Source organism: Musca domestica, unplaced genomic scaffold, assembly GCF_030504385.1.
Source record: "Musca domestica strain aabys unplaced genomic scaffold, Musca_domestica.polishedcontigs.V.1.1 2, whole genome shotgun sequence".
Taxonomy (NCBI): Eukaryota; Metazoa; Arthropoda; class Insecta; order Diptera; family Muscidae; genus Musca; species Musca domestica.
In genome coordinates this window covers 32,280,529-32,302,484 of record NW_026712249.1, presented here as the reverse complement: position 1 = coordinate 32,302,484, position 21,956 = coordinate 32,280,529, and the positions used below count along the sequence as shown (strand labels likewise).

The window sequence follows — 21,956 nt, the reverse complement described above, 5'->3', positions numbered from 1 at the left end:
AACAGTTTTATCTCAAAATTTTACAATCTTTTGCCCCCATTAACGTGGAAAATATAAATTTATTTTGCAACCGAATTTGAAATTTCAAATTATTGTATTTTCTATTGTATTCCATCTCGTGGAATAACCCCGAAATTCCATTCTTATTTCGCGGGTTTTACCCAATATAAGAATTTTGATAATAAAAAAAATTAAAAATAAACAAAGCCGACTGTTGCATATTTAAAAGCACAAAGTTTCATTTTTCTAGTTTCTTTGAAGTTGAGCAACCTTTCTTATTGAGCCATGTGAACACCTAAATTTTGATTTCAATACGATTGATATATTGCTTTTTTATTTAAGGATATTGTTATTTCATGCAAATGTTGACCTCGACTGGGCTTCAAAAAGTCCATCTACTTAGTAAAATTCATGGTAGAATCAAGGATGTAAAGTCATGCAATCATATGTATACAATTTTTTTTTAAAAATTATTTATTTGACAACATCTCATTGCCAAAATTTGTACATACACAAATCAGAGATGGGAACCTGTTTTTATGTTGTGAAATGTGTCAATTTAAATTACCGAAAATGCAGGGATGGGAATGCTTTTTTAAAATGACTTTACCTTCTTTGTTTTAAAAAAATGTTGGACTCACAAAAAAGTATAAAGACTTTAAATCGCACTATCTGTTTAAAATAGTGTCTAACAAAAAGTAATAGTAAAGTAATAATAATTATAAATTGATAAGAAAATTGTGTATATTGGCTAACATATTGTCTGTTCCAGAACTGCTAGAATGTTAAAGTTTTTACTACGATAATCGACTTTCCCTATGATGTCGAAAAAAATTGCAAAATTAGTAGATTCTTCCAGTTTCTTGAACAGACCAATAGTATAATTATTAGAAGCTTACTGAAAGTGCTGAAGATTTGTTGAAAGTAATAATAAAGTGAATTTTATTACAAACGAATTTAATAAGGCAATGAAATTAAATAGAGCAGCAAACTAACTGTTTTCTGAATATTTCTTACTCTGAAACCAAAGAATTTATGTTTTTTGTTTTCAGATATTTTATTCAAAGCTGATAAGTTGAAAATATCTGGTAATAGTGCGTTTTTATGCTTTGTTTAGATTCATAATAGAGGTTTTATATTATATTAGTGTTACTTTTTTAACAACAAATGTATGTATTGTTATTATTTTAAATTATTATAGAATTACACTGGCAATTGTCTCAAATTCTTATCAGAAAAAATACTTAAATAGATAGGCATATAAAAAAATGATGTTTCGCCAGGCCACTTATTTTGATAAGTAAGAAATCGATGCATGGTTATCGGCGTGTAACTTGCTATCGAATTTGCAGCGCAAAGCAAGCAGAAGGAGACAATCAGTAGAAGGCTGCGAATAAATTCATTGTTAACTTGGGGTTGTTACTGCCTAATTGTGCAATTTTGTTCAAATAATAAGAAAATAATATCAAATATTTACAAAATTAATTATTTGTTTCACAAAATTCGAAAATATAAATAAATAATTTTAAAATTAAAAAAGAAAACCACCTCTGAGGAAGATATTCATCAAATACCTAGCTGCCTTCTAGCTTGTGTGTATGTGTAACAAAACGAAGTAATCAAGCAAAATCGTGCGATATACATACAGAAAAGATGGCCACCACAGCCTCATCCACTGATTTACCACCCAGCACCAATGAACGCCATTATTATGCAAAGTTGGAAGCTATTAAAGATATACGCGATAAAACGATATCATTAGAGAAGCTAAAGGTACGCATTATTCGAGAGGTGAAGTTGAGTGACGATGAAGAAAAGTGCCTGGATGAATATCGCAAAGAATTGGAACATTTGTTGGAAGAAAAGATGTCGCATGTCGAGGAGTTGCGACAGATACATGCCGATATTAATGACATGGAAAATATCATAAAACAGACCAAGGATAATCAGACACGTTCGGTGGACATGGCTAATCGTCATTATGAAGATTATTTAGCATTGAAGTATCAAATAGACCACATGCGGCGTGAATATTTGGGTCTGAGTCCATTGAGAGATTTGCACGAGGAAGAAGGTAGTCCAATATCAAAGGACCGGTTTCAGAGTAATTTCCTAAAAGTTGCGGCCCAAAATGCATCACAGTCTTCAGCGCTGGCTAGGCCACACCCTAGACATCCATTGATGCCAGAGTCTGCAGTAGCAGCACTGCCACCCTCGACGCCAAGTGGGCCAACATCAGGGCCACCACCACCCACAGGCGGTCATGCGTTTATGCCACCAGCTCCACCGGGAAGTGCTCAAAGTCCTGCTTCTGCCGTACGCCTTGGTAAAAGTGATTTTTCAGCTCCTCCACCTCCTCCCCCGCCCTCGAGTCGTCTACAACAAACGCCATCTATTGGTTTGGGTCATCATCCCACATTTCGTTCGGATTTCAATGTAAATCTACGACAACAACCACCCCCAATGAAGTCCTGCCTGTCGTGTCATCAACAAATTCATCGTAATGCTCCCATATGCCCGCTGTGTAAAGCCAAATCACGTTCTCGCAATCCCAAGAAGCCCAAAAAGAAAACCAATTAATATGCCGTATTTTAAGGATAACATGAATGAAGCAAATGTAAGTGGACTGAGTCTCTGTGTATATGCAAATGTTTTCCTTTTACAAGCAAGGGTTAAAGCATTGTTAGGTAAGCTTAAGTGAAAACAAAAATTATGTGAATTTTCTATTAAGTATTTTACCGATTTTCTTGCCGTTTTTTTATATTTATTTTATATAAAATAGTATTCATATATTTTCCTATGTTATAATATTTTTAACATTACATCTTGCCAAGCATTCTTTTTATGTACAACCAAACAAGGGGATGAAATACTAAAATGTCTGCATTGGCTCGACAATGGGATTAGTCATAATATTTTAAACACATACATACAAATCAAATTTACACGCTGCGATTTCACAGGATCTAACAAAGGATATAGGTATGAGCAAAAGAGTGTTTTCCTACATTTTCGACAATTTTTGTTGCCTATTTTAAGGCGAAACTGTTTTATTCATAACACAATGGAATCTCTGGATTGAAGTTATATGTTTGTCTGTACATCAACTGTAAATGAAAAAAAAAAAATATTATTCCATTATTAGGAAGTAAAATATCAAAGTATCCAAAAACATATTTGATTGGAGATTTACCAAAATATGGAACATAAAAATTTATTGTTCCTCCCTTGGAGAAGCTATGTGCCTTTGTATTGGCAAAAACTGAATTCACCCGAAAAGTAGATGCTTTGTATTGTAACTTATGCATTTTGGGTTCTTTCCTGCCCCTTGATGTTTAGCCGAAAAGAAATGAAGTGTCATAAAAAGAAAATAGGAGATCAATTATAACTATTAACAGAATACATAAATTTAAATAAAATACCTAATAAAGGAAGTAGAAAATGTCCTATGAGTATATATGTTGGGAGACAATGCTTAAAGGTTGTCTAAAGTTATTTTTGTGTATAGTCTCAATATACACAATATAAGGGCCACCATATCTTATTATTCACATAAGTTTAATCGCCTGCAAAAGCGTTTCTAGGTGGAAAATCGTTACTGATCATTAATGCAGAAAACATCTCATTATTTTCAGTAGAAATCGTATTATCAGATGTTGAAAATTTATTAAAATTATTACTTTCTTGTTTATTCTTCCATGTCTGTGACTAATCCAATTCGGATTCTTTTTACGTGCCCGATACCCTCACGACTCAGGCATCTCTTCCCTGATACTTTACCTACATTATTGTTCCTTCAACTTACACTTCCACCCGGATTCAAGGGGGATCCCCCTGCATTCTTTTAAGATCCGCAGTAACTTCAATTCAAACTTGGACATTACATAACATTAGAAATACTATTTCTTGATAATGATCGATATAATGAGGATGTTATAAATGAAATGAAACTCCACTTTAGACACTTCCTTTGCCCATCAGAAAAAAATCAAATGAATCGCACTTCATGCTTTGAAACACAAATAGCGTCTGAGCAATACTGTTTTTTTGTACAACATTTTCGACAATTTGTTATTGCCTATTTTCAGGCGAAGCTATTTTTTAGCATTATTAATATCACCAAGGTATCTCTGGATTAAAATTATTTGTTTGTCTCTGCAACCATGCGTAACTCAAAAAATATTATTCCACTATTTGGAAGCGAAATATCGATGTATCCGAAATCATCTTCGGTTAAAGATTTACCAAAATATGGTATCTAAAAAAATTAGTGCTCCTCCTCTGGAGGAAGTTGTGTGCCGTTGTATTGGCCAAAACTGAAATAATCCGTAAAGTTTATGTCCTTTATAACAACTTATCCAATTGGGGGAACTTTTTGTCCCTTGATGTTTAATCTGAAAGAAATGAATTGTAATAAAATGAAAAGGGAAAGTAAATTTAAAGTATTTGATGAAAACAAAAATTTGTGTAAAATAAACAGGCAGATATATTAATTTATAAGACCCAACTTGAAAATTTAATAATCTCCATTGTACTTTTATATAAAAAATAATTACTATATTGGATAGTGAAAGTCATCAAAAGTACAAATAATTAAATAATATGACGGAAGAAAAGTTCTACGAAAATATCTTTAAGAGACCCAACGTAAAACACTAGATATTTTGGATATATTTAGGATGTCCGACGTGCGAAGTTTATACTATTGCTTGATTATTCCACATTATGTGAAAGTTATTGCGTAGGACCAAATACGTTGTCTGATTAAAATTTTTCCATCTTATGAAGTCACAATTCTATTAGCGTCAACCAATATAGATCTGACAAAATATTATAAAATTGATTATTCCATTAATAAAATTTTTTATTGTTGAAATTGCAAAGACCATAAAATGAGTTCATGTTACAACCGACAAAAATTCTTTCTGTGTATGCATGCAAATAAGTTGAATGGTATTTATGCATTGCAAAGCAATAGTATTATTTAATAAAAAGCTCATATTCTAAACTCAACGGTTAAAATAATGCCTTTGTGGCAGAAATGAAGAATTTGTTGAATATCCAATTTGTGAAAATGACGCGGGAAGGACGTAACATATCGCCTATATTGTAGCATATTTGCTTACAATAGGTTTAAGGCGAATTGGTTAAAGATTGGCCTAAAAGCAATGTTATAAATGTGAGTTATTTTAAACCATGCTCTATAGCGCGTTGTTTTAAAGCATGTTTTAAACCATCTTAAATAATGATGAAACTGAAAACGCAAGGAATACGATCATAATTAAAGGGGAGAACCTTAAGTAACCAAACAAACACTTTATATTTCCATGGTAATATCCTAATATTTTACCCTTAAAATCCCTCTCTATAAAACCGTTTAAAAATATTTATAAATAAATAATGAAAGTGTAGCGTAATATATATTTTACATAGACAACCCCTTATTATCATCCATGAAAAGTTGATTTGATTATTGCACTCCTTCTGTACATAGATATCAGAGTATTATTACTTGAAAATCTACGCATATAATTAAACTTGTATAAGTTGTAGGCGAAAAAACGGTATGTACTTTCAGTTTTACAAAGAGATTTGTAAAAATTTATAACTTTGAATCTATCTGTCCCAAACTCAAATGCTGAGCCATCCTCTAATTATATTCATTACAACTAGAAAACCTGATTGTTTTTTCCCATTGCTGGTTATGTGATATTCAACATTATTCAACATATTATAACATAACTTATATTTTGCGAAAAAAAACATACCACAACATTTTAATTCCACTAAGTCTGCCAAACATTATTAAATGTATTATATTGATCTTTTTAGAATGCATTTTAAACAAACTATTAGAAATTCTTCACAATCAAGTTAAATGAAACAAAGGTATGTCGATGTTACGTTATATAGTCAATGTACAGATTTCCCACAAGGATGAGGGATCTGTTTTATCGGTTCTAAATTACAAGGTAATTTAGAGCCTAGAAAATGACTGTTGGCGGTAAATGCCACTACTTCACACTTAGGAATGAGACCTCTTGAGAGACCGCACCTTGGAGGTGGGTTAGATCGCACGGTGGGCCTGATTGGTTTACGAGGATAGAGGTTTGTCCGAACCTCGATAGTAAAGTTAAACAACAAAGTGTTTCGTCGAGTTCTTATTTCAAGACTGACTTTATTTGTTAACATGGAAGTTTAGCATTTCCTAAAGTTTTAACTAGTAAGTCTCTCTCACAGAAATGTAATTACTAGTTAAATCTTTATTATTGTTATACCGATTATAAAATGACACTGTCCATCTTTCATACGGCGAGCGAATAGCTAATTTGCTTGTCTGCGCAAGGTCCCACATTTTGGGTTCAAACGGTCGGTTAGTGTGTCAATTATGTCTAGCTTTCCAGGTCGGTGTGTGTGTTCATGGTCTATGTGTTGCATTGTACCAGCTCGCTTTTTTTATTGGAGAGTGCGTTGATTTGTGTTTGTGCCAGATTGGATCTTGGGTCAGCGAGATGTATAAATGCAAACACCCAAACTGTCCTAGTTCCGTCCGACTTCGAACCGCAAGTCGGATGCAACTCCCGATTTTAAATGAGTATTTGGTCCGATCTCTGACCGAAAGTAATGTGGTTGGAGTGGTTGGCATGCGTCTAAAGGGTCGGATGAAAGTCTGAAGTTTTAGCCGATTTCCAACCGAAGTATGACTAAATTCGCTTTGATATCCATGGGATCGGAACGATTTCGGACTGAACTCGGATATAGTATCGTGCGCATTTCTGTTTTCCGACCTTCTAATATTTTTCGGTGCGAATTCTGATGTAAATATTAACAAGAACTGTCATACTGTAATGACAAAAGCAAATAGTAATAATAACAGTCGACTATTCTTCAGTAATAACTGTTGTGTATGTGTATATACACATAGAATTATGTTCTTTTAATACAAATATAAAGATTACCAGAAAATTTTACTTAAATCTGGTACCAAAAAAGTGTATACATTCTCTTGATTAAAAAAAATATTTCTGGCACCGTCAACCTTCAACGGTCTTTGAACATTAATTGGCGAGCTCATTCGTTCCCATAGGGCACGACAACAATTACGCATTTATTTTATTCACAATGTAAAAACACAAAAAAGAACGCATAGTGAGAAACTCACCCCATTTATTTCCGCTTTGCTTCTTTACAACAAATGTTACCACACAAACACAGGACAAAAACTCTACAACAAGAGAAAAACTTCTTCCGACATATTGGCAGAGTTCGGTCAGACACTTGGGAAAAAAGTCTTCAGACTTTGAGTAGACGTGTCGCACGTCAGTTATCTGCTTTTAATATTTTGTGATTCAATGTAGCGACAGTGTTTTGCTGACGCTGCATCGAATGATTGTCTGGGAATGTGGATACAAAACCAAAAGTTTCAAATATCATTTGGAACTTTTGTGTTATGCTTAATTCAACAAAAAATAAGTGGCAATGGCCGGGACGTAACTCCTCCACCCCTTGCCAGAAATACTCCTGAATTTCTTTTTTTTTTATACATATGAATCTTTTTATTTGTTCCTTTATGGGAAGTTTTTATTCCATATAAAAGTACTGAGCTTTTACCCAATTTATCTAATATATTTTCTATATTAGGAATTGGATATTTGTTGGCGATGGTATTATCATTCAAGTTCCTATAATCTATAACTATACGCCACTTTTTGTTCCCATGTCGTCCTTTTTTTTTAGGTACAATCCAAAGTGGGCTGTTATATGGGGATGAACTCTCCTTTATAATTCCCTGTTTCAACATATCACTGATTTGACGTTCGATTTCTTCTTCATGTACTTTTGGATATCTATAAATTCTGGAGTAAATAGGTCTGTCAGTCTAAGTAATTATTTCGTGCTGTTAATTTGCGAAATTGGTCGAGCAGATCTTTCGGACACAAATTCAGTGTTAACCCATTATTTTGTTGCTGCTGTGGACATTCATTTTGTGGTTGTTGTTGAATTTGGACTTCTAATTGTTGTTGCTGCTGCTGCTCCATTTGTTGTTGCAACTGTTGGATAATTTCCTCCTCCATTTCTCTATTTTTATCAAATGCGATATTTCCTTTTCTACACGCAAAAAAATATAAGCCTCTCTAACATATGTCCCAAACATATTTTGCAGCAAACAAATATATGTTTGCAAACATTCCCAAACATAACATATGTTTGGGTGCTGCAAACAAATTATGTTTGGGTCCAAACATAATTAATGTTTGGGTCCAAACATAATTAATGTTTGGGTCCAAACATAATTAATGTTTGGGTCCAAACATAATTAATGTTTGGGTCCAAACATAATTAATGTTTGGGTCCAAACATATTTTTTGTTCGGGTGCAAACATAATTTATGTTTGGGTCCAAACATAATATAAGTTAATGTTAGAAGTTAAAGTTTATTTCACACTGCTATGGTGTTTCTTTATTTTGTTACTAACATTTATGTTGCGGTGCTATGCACCTCTCTTGTTGGATTTACCATTAAGAATGCCTTCAACTTAAAACTAATATTATACTGCAGCCTGGTCGTGCTCGTTATTACGCTGAGTCATCACTTGCGGTGCGCTGGTATTAGTGCGCGTGTTTGTGGCGGATGACTGCCCTGGTGTCATATTCCTGTTGATTTGTCGGACTGCTTGCGCAGCATAATGATGGGAATGTTTACTAGTTGGTTTGCATATTTAGTTTGATGTTTATTAGGGTGAGCCGTTAACTCCTCCCTCTCGAATTATCAAGCGTCTCGATTGATGTGTTTAGAAATATGGCAGATTATAAAGACTGCCGCGTTGATTCAAGTTAATATTGTGGTTTGCTAGTTGTTTTGTTTTGATAACAGATTCTGTTGTGCCGGCTGCCAATTGGCTTTCTGACACAGTCATTTCTATTTGAGGTCTAGACATTCCTTCATGTGGGGTCATTTTTATAATTTTCATACTAGTTTTGCGCCTTTGCCTCATTTTTACTGCCATCAGGAGGATGACCAATGCTAATATGAGACTGATGTTAAAACATAAACTGGTCTTGAATTCAGTATTTAGACGCTCGATTCTTTTATTACTTTTCACGTGCAACGTTTTTAGTAGTTGTAGAGATAGTATTTCTTCGGTGTAGTTGTTTCTAGCTGAGTGTTTTAGTAGCGCAGGCAACGGTTTGGAGTAAGCAGCTTCTTCGACGGTGAAATTTTTGTTGCCTATCCTAATTGTAGAATTACTAAATCTTATTAAATAAGTTCCTGTTACATTTTTTTCGTTTCCATTTATGACAATATTTTCTTTTATGTTATTTATCAAAATTAATCCAGGTTCTATTTCCTCTAAATTATTAATGTGATCTGCATTTACTATTGAACAATTATGTGGGCTATTAGTTACTAATTTAGGAATACATGTATTGTTTGTTATATTGGCTACATTAGATTCTAGACATAATTCAATACCATTTATTTTTTGACAAGGACTTTTAATTCCAAATGTTGCTCTTTCACATTTTACAATTTTCTTATAATCAAGATTTAAAACAGTATTTTGATTTTTTACAGGTCTTATGGTTATGACATTACAAATTTCTTTTACAGTTTTGGGAATGCTTATAATGTAAATTATATTAGTACTATTGTTTACAATTTTTATTCGTGCGAAATTTAAAGCTTGTTCAATGTTTTGAAACGGGATTTCATCTTGATTAAATATTTCTTCTATTTTCCTAATTTCTATTTCCGATAAAATAAATGTGTTTACAATGTTGGATTTTGTTAAATGAATGGCCGAATTAATATTCGTTATTTCCTCCTTTAAAATTTCAACTTTGTACTTTGCCTGCAATATGAGGGTATTACGGAAGTCCTCACTAGTCTTTAAAATTTTTGAAATACTATTTGTCGCATTCGTTATCTCCTGCATTCTTTCTATTAGATCTCTGTTGATTATTAACTGGTTATTGCTGTTGTCTGTTAACTCATTGATTTTGTTTTTCAAAAGCATAAGGTCATCATGGTCTGGACTACCTGCCAGCCATTTCCACGCCGTTCCAATCTCATCAAGAGATCTTTTAGATCTCTCTTCAGGCATTAGCCGATTTATAAGGTGAGATAGGGTAGTGATGTCATTATGTAGGAAGGGGAGTAGTGGGTGGTTGTCTGGAATTCCTTTGGCCAAGTCGTCCTTGATCCTCTCTAGAGTGTCATGATATTCCTTGATGTTAATAACATGCAAAATTTTGAATGTCCCTGTTTGTATTTTTCCTATTCCACTCTCTATAAGAACCACTTCTGATTGAGAGTAGTCCAATATTTCTGTGACCCCTAGGCAACCTGTAATTAAGAACTGGAAACCCGGTAAATAAGTAAGTCAGTTTCTGATATGACTCTTATGGACTATTCTCCCTGATTGAGTCAGGACAGTTGAGTGCCTATTCTCCTTTACAACTTCTTCTTTGAAACGTTTAGATAATTTGGTTCCTAATCTCTTGTTCTGTTTGACAAATATTTTCTGACCTTCTTGATATTCTTTTGGTTCTTCCCTAATACGATTATGATTTGCCAAATCATTTTCCTGTTTCCTCAAGAGTCTTTCGTAGTTGTTAAGGCGAGTCCTTTCGTAGTCCTCTGGTCCAAAGGTCGTCGGTCGTCCAAAAAATAGATCTACGGGTTTCTTTCCAATTGACGAATGTATTGTGTGATTGTACTTGTTAACGCTATCTTGCAATAGCTCCTCAAAAGAGTAATCGGGTCGCTCACACTTACTGCAACGCATAATTTCCGATAAGGTCGAATGGAATCTCTCTATTTGCCCATTAACCTCGCTCTTATAAGGCGGTGCCGTAAAAATTTCCATGCCAAGTTCGTCTTCCAACATAAACCGAATGGTCTGAGAATTGAAAGATCGCTCGTTATCAAATACAATTGACTTCGGGACCCCAAAGTAGAAAATTATTTCTCTCAATGGTTTCCTAATGTCTTCAATGCCTTTGCCATTTATCATTCTGGTTACTGCGAATTTTGTAAATTTGTCTATTGCGGTTAAAACTCGAAACTTGTCTGTAGAGAAGATATCTATGTGGATTGTATGCCCAGGATAAGTTGGCATAGGTGTCTTATTAAGTTTGGGAGCGTTCGGATGTCGCTCATACTTATTTTCTTTACATACTTTACAGATATTGATCACATTCTTTATTTTCCTAGTCATGGAAGGGAAGTAATAGCTCTCTAAAATTTGTCTCCTATTCTCGGCATTATTCCTATGTGCTCTGTTGTGAGTCTCAATAATGATTTGTTTTTGTCTCTCCTCATCAGTAACATCTTCAACCATTGTTCGAGCGAATCGTACTTTAATGTTTCTGAAGTGATGAGGGTACAGTGCTTGAATCATAAGCATAACTGGCTCTGAGGTCTTGATGCCGTTGACTACTGTAGGATTTAAGTATCTCTTTAATATGACTTTCAGATCTGATTCCGCTAGACTGGTTTCTTTAATGATATGTCTATGGTAGGAGGGAAATACAATGTTAAATTCATATGAGGAAGCTGATGATTCCTCAATAATGATCTGATTTTTGAAGGTATTTATTGGCACCTCAGCGGAAGGAATTAGGTCTTCCGATGAGTCCTCGGCACTGTGAACCGTGGGCGTTAGGGAGTTAACATCTGTCACCGGTGGTCTCGATAGCGCGTCCGCGACTACATTCGTGCTACCTGGTTTATAAATTAACTCGTAATTATATTCTTCTAACTGTGCCTTCCACTTCTTCATCTTCACATTTGTGTTCTTGTTGCTTAGCGCAAATGTCAAAGGTTGATGGTCGGTAAATATCTTTATGCTTCTTGCTCCATACAAGTAACAATTCAATTCCTTTAAAGCCCAAATTATCGCCAGCATTTCTTTCTCATTTGTCGCATATTCCTCTTCTGCCCTACTGAGAGTTCTAGAAAGGTATGTGATAGGTCTATTGCCTTGAGATAAAACTGCTCCTAAAGCGTATTTCGAGGCGTCAGTAGTGAGTTCAAAGGGCTTATCAAAGTCGGGATAGTTCAAAACGACTTCCTCCGATACCAAACAGTTCTTGAGCTGTTTGAAACTTTCAATCTGTTCGGAATTCAAATTGACACTGATTTTTTTTGACTGGTTTCTCGGGGTTTTCCCTATATCGCCTCTCATCATGGAAGTTAATGGTTTGGCTATTTGAGCATAGCCCCTTATGAATCTCCGATAATGTCCGGTCAAACCCAGGAACGATCGCAAGTCATGAACTGTTCTGGGTTGAGGGAAATTAACTATGGCCTTAAGTCTGTCTGGGTTTGCAGAAAAACCTCCTTCCTTTACATTGAACCCTAAGAAGTCAATTTCTTCCTTTAAGAATTCACTCTTGTCCAAATGAACTTTCAGATTAGAGTCTTCCAAAGTGCGGAATATTATCCTCAAATTTTCAATGTGTTCCTTTTTAGTCCTACCAAATATCAAAATGTCATCAATGTAGACGTAGCACCGTTTCCCTATATGCTCTCTAAGAATATCATCTAGAGCTCTTTGGAATATTGCAGACGCGTTACGTAGTCCAAATGGTAGTCTTGTGAACTCGAACTTTCCATTCTTGACGGAAAAAGCTGTTTTCTCAATATCGGATTCCCTAAGTGGAATCTGATGGAATCCGCTCTTTAAATCTATGGTGGAAAAGTATTTCTGTTCGCCTAAGTTAGCCAAGATTTCTGTAATTTCAGGTATGGGGTATCTGTCAGGTCTAGTTATCTCATTAAGTTTCCTATAGTCAATAACCATGCGGTATTTTTTCACACCTGAAGCATCTGGTTTTTTTGGTACTATCCAAACTGGAGCATTATATGCGGACCTGGAAGGGCGAATTATCCCGTCCCTTAATAGTTCTTCTATCTGTTTGTCAATTTCGGATTTCAGTACCATTGGATACGGATAGGATTTTGAATAAACTGGACTATCACTACTCGTATTAATTTCAGCTTGTACGATTGTTGAATAAGTGAGTTTTTTATTGGGATCTGCAAAAAGGTTTGGATGGTCATCCAAAATATTCCTGACTTCTTTTTCATCTTCGGGATTTAGATGATTTAAACGTAGATTCATGTTATTAATCTCATCAATTTGCAGCTCTTTCAAAGGAAATTTCTTTCCATCCAGAATTGTGAGATAGGATCTCCAAGTGTAAATCACTGCATTCAAAGATTTCAGGGTATCATTCCCTATTATCCCATCAAAGGTCTCTAGACCAGGAAGGATGTAAAATTCTAACTTTCCGATCCCGCAATTAAAAATGTCAATAAAACTATGGGTCTCTATACTAACTATGCCGCCTACGGACTTAACATGAAAGGTTTCTGGTTCTTTAGAGGGTTTCTAATAAATTTGCCATTAATATAATTTTTGTTCGAACCGGTGTCTATAAGAAATTTAAGTTCGTTGCCATTTTTCATTCTGAAAGGGAGGTATGGCAACGTTGAAGCTAGTCTAAAAAATTAACGTCATCTACAATTGCCAACTGATCGTCTAGATCCTCCTCGTACGCTTCGTCATAGGAAACCTCATATTCCTGTTCATCAGAACCATTCATTTCATCCGGCTCTGCATCTTCACGTATTTGGGCCTCAACATTAAACACTCTCTGCTGCTTTTGCGGCTGATGAATATTTCCTGAATTATTTCTCTTAAAGTTAGGCTGAACATTGTTAAAAGCATTACTCAACTGTGGCCTATTCTGATAGTTTACCTGCCTAGTCTGTATTGATTGATCCACGTCCATTGGTACAGCAGGTTTAGGAGGAAGTGGGGGTCTGTATCCTCCGTATTGGGGGTGTCCAAAATTATTCACTACTGGAGGTCGATTCGAAAAGTTCGCCGGCCCTCCGTATTGTTGTTCTCCACTTCGGAAATTCTGATAACGATATTGAGTAGGGCCTCTGTACCTTTGGTCACCTTGAAAATTCCTATCACCAATCGTCAGCTGTGGGTAAAAATGTCTAGGAGGGTTAGTTTGGGGGATCCTGTTTGGTCTAGATCCTTTCTCGGTAGCGTGTTGAATACGCACACCTAGATTACCTAATTTTAAACAGGCATTTAGAGCCTGAGGCAAACTTGTCGGGTTTGTAACACTCATTAAGCTTGGAAGATTACCATTAAGTCCTCGAATAAAGGTGTCCAAAGCCTTGTCCCTATATGTTTGGGTCAATACATCCAAAGCCTCGTTCCCTATATCCAGACAATCAATCTTGTCCAGAATCAAAGACAAATGGTGGTAAACCTTCTGGTAAAAATCTGTTATGGTTTGCCCACCCTGAGATAGGACGGTCATTTGATACTCTAAGGTCGAAATATCTCTCTTATCTGAAAAATGAAGCACTAAACACTTTCTTATCGCTTTCCAATTTAATGGGGTCCGATAAGACTCCAAAGCCGTGTCGGCCTCACCAACAATTTTATGCCTAACAGTGTGTAGAATTGTGAAGTATTTGGTTGTTCCCCTTTGTGACTCATAAATGTTCATGATCCTATCAACAGCTTTCCTCCACGAACTAAATTCTCCTGGCTTGCCCGAGAATTCCCTTAACGTCTTCACTATGTCTGGTATTCTCTCTCCTTCTGAGATATCCCCAGATCCTTCTATGTCGACATCTTTAGTGGCGGTAACATCCTCCCCCTGTTTGAGAAGGTTTGCCACCGTCTCACTTATTATTCGTTTCACCTCATTAGTCTGACTTTCCGTAAAGGGATTAAACCTTACGGGAGCTGCCCCAGAAGGCGAAGATGTCTGTCCTGAAACACTCATAGCTTCGACCCTTGTTATTAAGTTGTTTAAATCTTCCGGCATTGGCCGCTCGAAAAAAAGGAGAAAAAGAAACACCAAATCCTAGTTCTCGTCACAAATCTATTATCAAAATTTCTTTAAACTTATTTCAGCACGGATATGACTCTTTAAATTTGGATGCCACACTCTATTTTTTTGTTTAACTTAATCTAACATTTCATATTTCTTACATTTGTTAATTTCGCACAAATATGATTTTTTTTGTAAATTTAGATGTCACACTTTATTTTTTGTTTTACCTTACTCTAACATTTCTTTCTTCTTACTTTGTTATTTTTGTTAAACGTATTCTAGCACAAATATGATTTTTTGTAAATTAGATTTCACACTTTCACTTTCTGTGTTATTCCTTATTTTGTTTAATTTTATTTTAACATTTCTTCTTTTTTACTTTTGTTAAATTTATAATAACTTACTAATAATAATTTGATCATTTTCCTTATATCCCGGTAGTCCGCTAGTTCTTACGTAACATCCTTTTCGTACTCCTACTCAGGAACGGTTCTCGTACCGGCTGTTGGGATGTTTTAATCCTTGTGGTTGTTGGGTTCTAGGATGTGTTGATCCTTGTAGTTGTTGGGCGCCAGTTAATGTTAGAAGTTAAAGTTTATTTCACACTGCTATGGTGTTTCTTTATTTTGTTACTAACATTTATGTTGCGGTGCTATGCACCTCTCTTGTTGGATTTACCATTAAGAATGCCTTCAACTTAAAACTAATATTATACTGCAGCCTGGTCGTGCTCGTTATTACGCTGAGTCATCACTTGCGGTGCGCTGGTATTAGTGCGCGTGTTTGTGGCGGATGACTGCCCTGGTGTCATATTCCTGTTGATTTGTCGGACTGCTTGCGCAGCATAATGATGGGAATGTTTACTAGTTGGTTTGCATATTTAGTTTGATGTTTATTAGGGTGAGCCGTTAACTTATATGTTTAGATCCAAACATAATGTATGTTTGACAGGAAACGAACTTATGTTTGAGTGCAAACATAAGTTGTGTTTGGACCTAGATATAATTTATGTTTGGGTCCAAACATAATATATATTGGGGTGCAAACATAAATTTATGATTGGGTCCATTTGTATACTTACTGCAGATATAATTCAACCATAATGCAAACTAGTTTTAAAATCAATTTTTGATATTCACATTTTATTTAACATAAAAGAAATTCATACATATTATAATATATAATATAAAATTAATTGTAATAATTAATATAATATTAATATCAGTAATAAAAAATTGTTAAAAATAATAATATTAAAATAAAAATTCTAATTATAAAAATATTAAAGAAAATAAATAATTTATAATGAAACATAGTTTTTTATTTTCTTTAATATTTTTATAATTAGAATTTTTATTTTAATATTATTATTTTTAACAATTTTTTATTACTGATATTAATATTATATTAATTATTACAATTTTTATTATGCTTAAAATTATTCTTATGTTTCTAATATTAATTTATTATGTTTTAATTTTTATAAATAATATATTGTTGTTATTGATAAAATAAAATAAACATTTGTTAATAAGTTTATAATTTATATCGTGCCAGTTTTCATAAAATTTTTATTTTATATTAATTTTTTAATTTATTATTATTATTCTTAATATTTGTTATTATTTTTATTTATTAATTTATTATTTTTCCTTTTATTACAATCACTATTTTTTCAATAAAGTAAACTACTTACAATCTGTTAGGGTCTTCTTTTAGACATTCGTCAATAAGGGCCTTCGAAATATTCACCCTATCTTTATTTTGCAGGCGTTTTTCGCAATAAAAATTCTCCATATTTTGTTGACAGCCGGAATTGACTTGATGGACTCTATGTCAGTCTTTAAAGTTGAAATAACATTTGTTTTTGGGGTAAGATCCCCAAAACCACCTACGGATTCACACTCCGATAGAGTGCCACTAACTGTCGATGCTGATGCCACTGATCGAACGGACTCTAAATGAAAATTAAATATATTATTTAAAAACAGAAATATATTATTTAAAAAAAGAAAAAAATATTAACAGCCTGTTTCTTTATTTTGAAACGAAATTTTTTTTGTTCCGACATAAAGAAACAGACTGTAAATCCAGTGTACTTACCTCCAAATTGCAACTCAATATGAAAAGTAGGCGTTGACATATATTGATGAATTACTTTTTCAAACTGGTCTTCTTTAATGGTTGCACCAAACACTAAGGCTGTTATTTTTCTTGAGGCATCAATTTTTAACTCTAATTTGGCTGCTTTTATAAAGCTTTGTAGATTTAAAGGCTCCGGCGCTTCGACAAATAATTTGTCTTCCCCCAAAACAGTTGGTATCAACATTTATTACAACACTTGCGACACGACGCGAAGGCACAAAACAAATAAAAAGAATAAAAAAAGAACACAACCAGAATGCCAACATGAGACACGCGCAAATGTTACGCTCTTTTGTTCTCATCAAGCAAATCGGTGTGTATGCATGAACATTAGTAAGAAGCAACGTCTCAGCAACAAAAAAAAAACATACAAACAGCTCTTTGTGTGTTGTTGTTGGCATTTTTTGGTGCATGGACAATAGAAAAGAAATAAACGTCTCAGCAACAGTTTCCATCCCTCTTGCCGCGCACAAGTTGAGTGTCTCAACTTGAGACACGCGAGTTAACTTCCGTACCGCCGACAAATAAGAAAACAAGAATTATTCTGTTTTAGATGCCAAATACAACTAATGCTTTATTCAAAAAATTCTTATATTTAAGCGATTTTACAATTATTGATTTTTCTTAGAGTTAACAAAGAACAAAGGAACATAAAATCTAGAGCTATCAAGAAAAATACTTAAGCTAAAAATTTGTATTGGGTACAGTAAAAGTAAACATTTCTTTTTGGGTTATTTCCGTCATAGTTTTATTACTAGTGTTGTTATTGTGATGTTGAAGTGGAGAATTATTGCTGACGAAATAATGTCAACAATATTGGTGTTAGCTCTTTGGTGCTTATGACAATGTTGTAACTAATAATGATGTTAATAATAATGATATTAATAATAATGATGTTAATAATAATGATGTTAATAATAATGGTGTTAACAATAATGATGTTTTTAATAAATGAGGTTGTGGTTGAAAATAATGAACTTAATAATAATGTTGTTTATTGGTGGCTGTAGGTAACTCCTCCCTCTCCAGAATGAAGTGAGGGCCAAAGGGGCTTCGGATCATTTGTGGCCAGAACTTCATTATTGTTGTGGGTTATGGAGTAGATTAATTTTATAGGCTTTCTTATTACTAATATTATTGATAATATTATGATTATAGAACTAATTATACCAAATGCGGAATAAGAAATTGTTTTGTAATTGTCAGAGTCTGTTTGAAGAAATTCGATATTTGCTTTATTTTGGAATCTGTATTGATCTAGTTTGGGTAATGTTAGTTCGTCTCTTATGGAGAGTGTTGTAATATTGTTTGAGAAGCTAGTTTGGAAGGTTATTGTGCTAATGTTTTCTTGGTGAATATTCGGTTTATCTGTATACCAGACATTATTAAATAAGATTTTGCATTCATTAAAATTAATAACAGAGGAAGACTTGATTGGTAGACTCTTAGTTACGTTGTTACATACTGTGGTTATGTTTCCTATTGGAGGGTTTATAAGCACTAGGTAATTTGGTTCTGGATATATTATGTCCGTAGTTAATCCTATGTCTCTAAGGTGACATGCCACCGTTTCTTCTCTAAGCAAAATTGATTTTAGGCAATCTCTATTTCTTTCGTATTGAGTTTCATAGTTGCAGTAAAATTTTTGTTCTATTTGTTTGCATCGGTTGTCGAAAAGATAAAGGTTATCATTGTTTATTAAAGCGTATTCACCGGTTATTATTTCTAAGGTGTTATTTATGGGGGTTTTGATTATGTGTAATAATTTAAATAGTTCATTAGAAATTATAGGAATTTGTATGTCAAATATTATGTTTGTGTCGTTATAATATGCTGTCAGTTGTAGTAATTCATATATATGTTCTGGTGATATAATGTCCGTTGCATTGTTAAGTATGTTGTGTATTTCATTCAGTTCGTCAGTAGTTAATATTAATTTTGGGACGGTGTTAAGCCTTGCTAATACTACTGATTCTGCGATATCATTAAGGTGGTCGGTAAGTATATCTATGTTAAAACTGATTTGAAGTAAATTTTGCATTTGGATTATTGCATTAACCGAGGGGTTTATGGCATTTCTTGTCTGGTTTTGAATCATCATTATAGAACGTTCTATTAGGTTTTGTTCTTCATTTATGTGATTGGTAATGTTTTCGAATCTTGTTATCATTTTGTTATTTAACATCATTTGGTTTTTAAGCGTTGTTTTTATTTGGGTATTTCCTCTAGTTAAATTGTCAATGTTTTTATTTAGTTCTTCTGCATCTTTGTAGTCCATATTTCCCGTTATGAATTTGATTGCTGATCCTAAGGCATTTACAAGTCCCCGTTTTTTCCTATAATTTGGGGTTAATATATCCAATTTGGCTGAGAGATTATTCAGTTTCAGTTTCGTAGTTCTAAGTTGTGATGCTGTAAATCTTGCCTCCTCTATTCGATCCAAAGTTTGCTTTATAGTGTTAATATTGTCGTTATATGTTTTAAGGTTAATAACATGGATTAGATGTTGAAAGTCTGTGATTAATTTAGCATCGCCTAGTTGTAGTGGTATAAGTCCCTGAGTCTGCGTTATGTTTGTTATTGTGACGTCGGATTGTACAGGTACGAACCCTAGTATTATCATAATAAATAATTTCATTGTTGATTTCCAAGGTTTTTATCTGCTTCTTTCCTCCGATGAGACCTGTATAAGTTGCTTGTAGATATGGACTGCTTCAGGACTATTTCTTGTTCTTCACTTGTAGTTGTTGTTTGTTGTTTTAATTGTTGCTTGTTTTTGTTTTTTTTTTTTTTTTTTTTTTTTTTTTTTAGTTGTTTTTTTTTTTTCGTTTTTGTTACGGTTGTTGTTATTGTTATATGTTATTAACTTTTTAATTGTTATTTTTAGTTGATTTTCCTTTTTTTTTTTTTTGATCTTCACTGTATTGTTATTTGTTTTTGTTAGTTGGTTTTTTTCTTGTTTTTTCTGATCTGATCCACTATGACCGTATTATTTGTTGATATTCCTTCAACGATTTTCATTAAATATTTATTCCAACCAAAAAGATATTCATTCTCTCCGGATGGTAATATTTGTTGATATTCCTTCAACAAAATATTATTTATGAATTTATATATATTTTTTATTTAAGATATAATTTGTTGATATTCCTTCAACAATTTTTATTAAATATTTATTCCAACCAAAAAGATATTAATTCTCTCTGGATGGTTATGTTTGTTGATATTCCGTCAACAAAATATTATTTTTGATTTTAAATATATATTTTTATTTAAGAGATATTCCTTCTCTTCTTATAGTAAATTGTTGATATTCCTTCAACAAAATACTATATTGTATTGGCACTTGATTTTCTCGGTTGTACGGACGTAGGTTCTTTTTTTTCCGATTGTTGGCGCACGATTTTTCTCCTTAAGGATTACTTGATATACCGTCAAGCCTAATTAATTTAATATATTTTTTCTTCACCAAATTTTTCTCAAAAAAAAAAAAAATTTTATGTCCTTTAAAGGATAGTTCACTGTTTTTTCCACAATTAACTTGTCACTGTTTTTTTTTTTTTTGGTTTTTTTTTTTTTTTTTTAAGGATACATTTATTTAATTATATTTTTTCACTTGAGAAAGACCGCACCAACAATGGCCGTACGACTGCGCCAGTTAACTTCCGTACCGCCGACAAATAAGAAAACAAGAATTATTCTGTTTTAGATGCCAAATACAACTAATGCTTTATTCAAAAAATTCTTATATTTAAGCGATTTTACAATTATTGATTTTTCTTAGAGTTAACAAAGAACAAAGGAACATAAAATCTAGAGCTATCAAGAAAAATACTTAAGCTAAAAATTTGTATTGGGTACAGTAAAAGTAAACATTTCTTTTTGGGTTATTTCCGTCATAGTTTTATTACTAGTGTTGTTATTGTGATGTTGAAGTGGAGAATTATTGCTGACGAAATAATGTCAACAATATTGGTGTTAGCTCTTTGGTGCTTATGACAATGTTGTAACTAATAATGATGTTAATAATAATGATATTAATAATAATGATGTTAATAATAATGATGTTAATAATAATGGTGTTAACAATAATGATGTTTTTAATAAATGAGGTTGTGGTTGAAAATAATGAACTTAATAATAATGTTGTTTATTGGTGGCTGTAGGTAACTCGCGCCAATGTTACGCTCTTTTGCTCTCACCAAGCAAACACTGCCGATCGCTGCTGTAACTATGTGTGGTGTGTGCGCGGCAAGAGGGATGGAAACTGTTGCTGAGACGTTTATTTCTTTTCTATTGTCCATGCACCAAAAAATGCCTACTTGAGAAAGAAAACGTTACAACAACAACACACAAAAAAATTGACTCCTCTGTATATATGTCGGTGTTAATGCGAAAAACGCATGTATGTATGTATGCATGAACATTAGTAAGAAGTAACGTCTCAGCAACAACTAGAAAATTCACACCGCACAACAGCAACGAAAAAACATGCAAAAAGTTTTTTCGTTGTTGTTGTTGTGCGATGTGTATTTTCTAGTTGTTGCTGAGACGTTACTTCTTACTAATGTTCATGCATACATACAACTTCTATTTACAGTTATATTTGGAAGAGAGCAAAAAATGTTTCGGTTCTGCTTTGTTGTGCGGCCAACCAAGCCAACACATCATCAACGCAAAAACAGACTTCTCACCCTCCTGTCTTCTTTTAAGTCACCTATAACACCAATTCAAAAGTAATCGAGAGCTCTGTTGTTTAGCTCTTTGAAAAAAATCCTCTCCGCACCCATAAAAAAATATGTTCTAACATATAAAATATGTTGGTACCCAACAAATAAAATTGAGTTATGTTACAAAATGTTGCAAACTAATATTTGTTTGCACCGAAACAAATTATGTTTGCATCCAAAAATATATTTGTTTGCAACCAGTCC

At 33.5% G+C, this 21,956-nt stretch overlaps 1 protein-coding gene across 2 annotated transcripts; it reads left to right on the top strand.

The window, feature by feature from the left end:
• Window positions 1-1,331: 1,331 nt before the first annotated feature.
• LOC101889683 (zinc finger C4H2 domain-containing protein) lies at window positions 1,332-17,999 on the top strand. 2 transcript variants are annotated; one of them, XR_009342111.1, is made up of 2 exons: window positions 1,332-2,687; window positions 16,648-17,999. XR_009342111.1 is itself a non-coding variant. In XM_059122103.1 (2 exons), exon 1 carries the CDS (start codon window positions 1,654-1,656, stop codon window positions 2,578-2,580), a length of 927 nt encoding a protein of 308 aa, XP_058978086.1. In that variant the 5' UTR covers window positions 1,332-1,653; the 3' UTR covers window positions 2,581-2,617; window positions 16,648-17,999. The 2 variants fall into 2 exon arrangements, 1 of the variants encoding a protein (XP_058978086.1); XM_059122103.1 differs by having other exon boundaries at window positions 1,332-2,617.
• Window positions 18,000-21,956: the final 3,957 nt, after the last annotated feature.

Excerpts from the sequence above, each read along its gene's own strand:
- LOC101889683 (XM_059122103.1), top strand. The coding sequence starts at position 1,654 with ATGGCCACCACAGCCTCATCCACTGATTTACCACCCAGCACCAATGAA.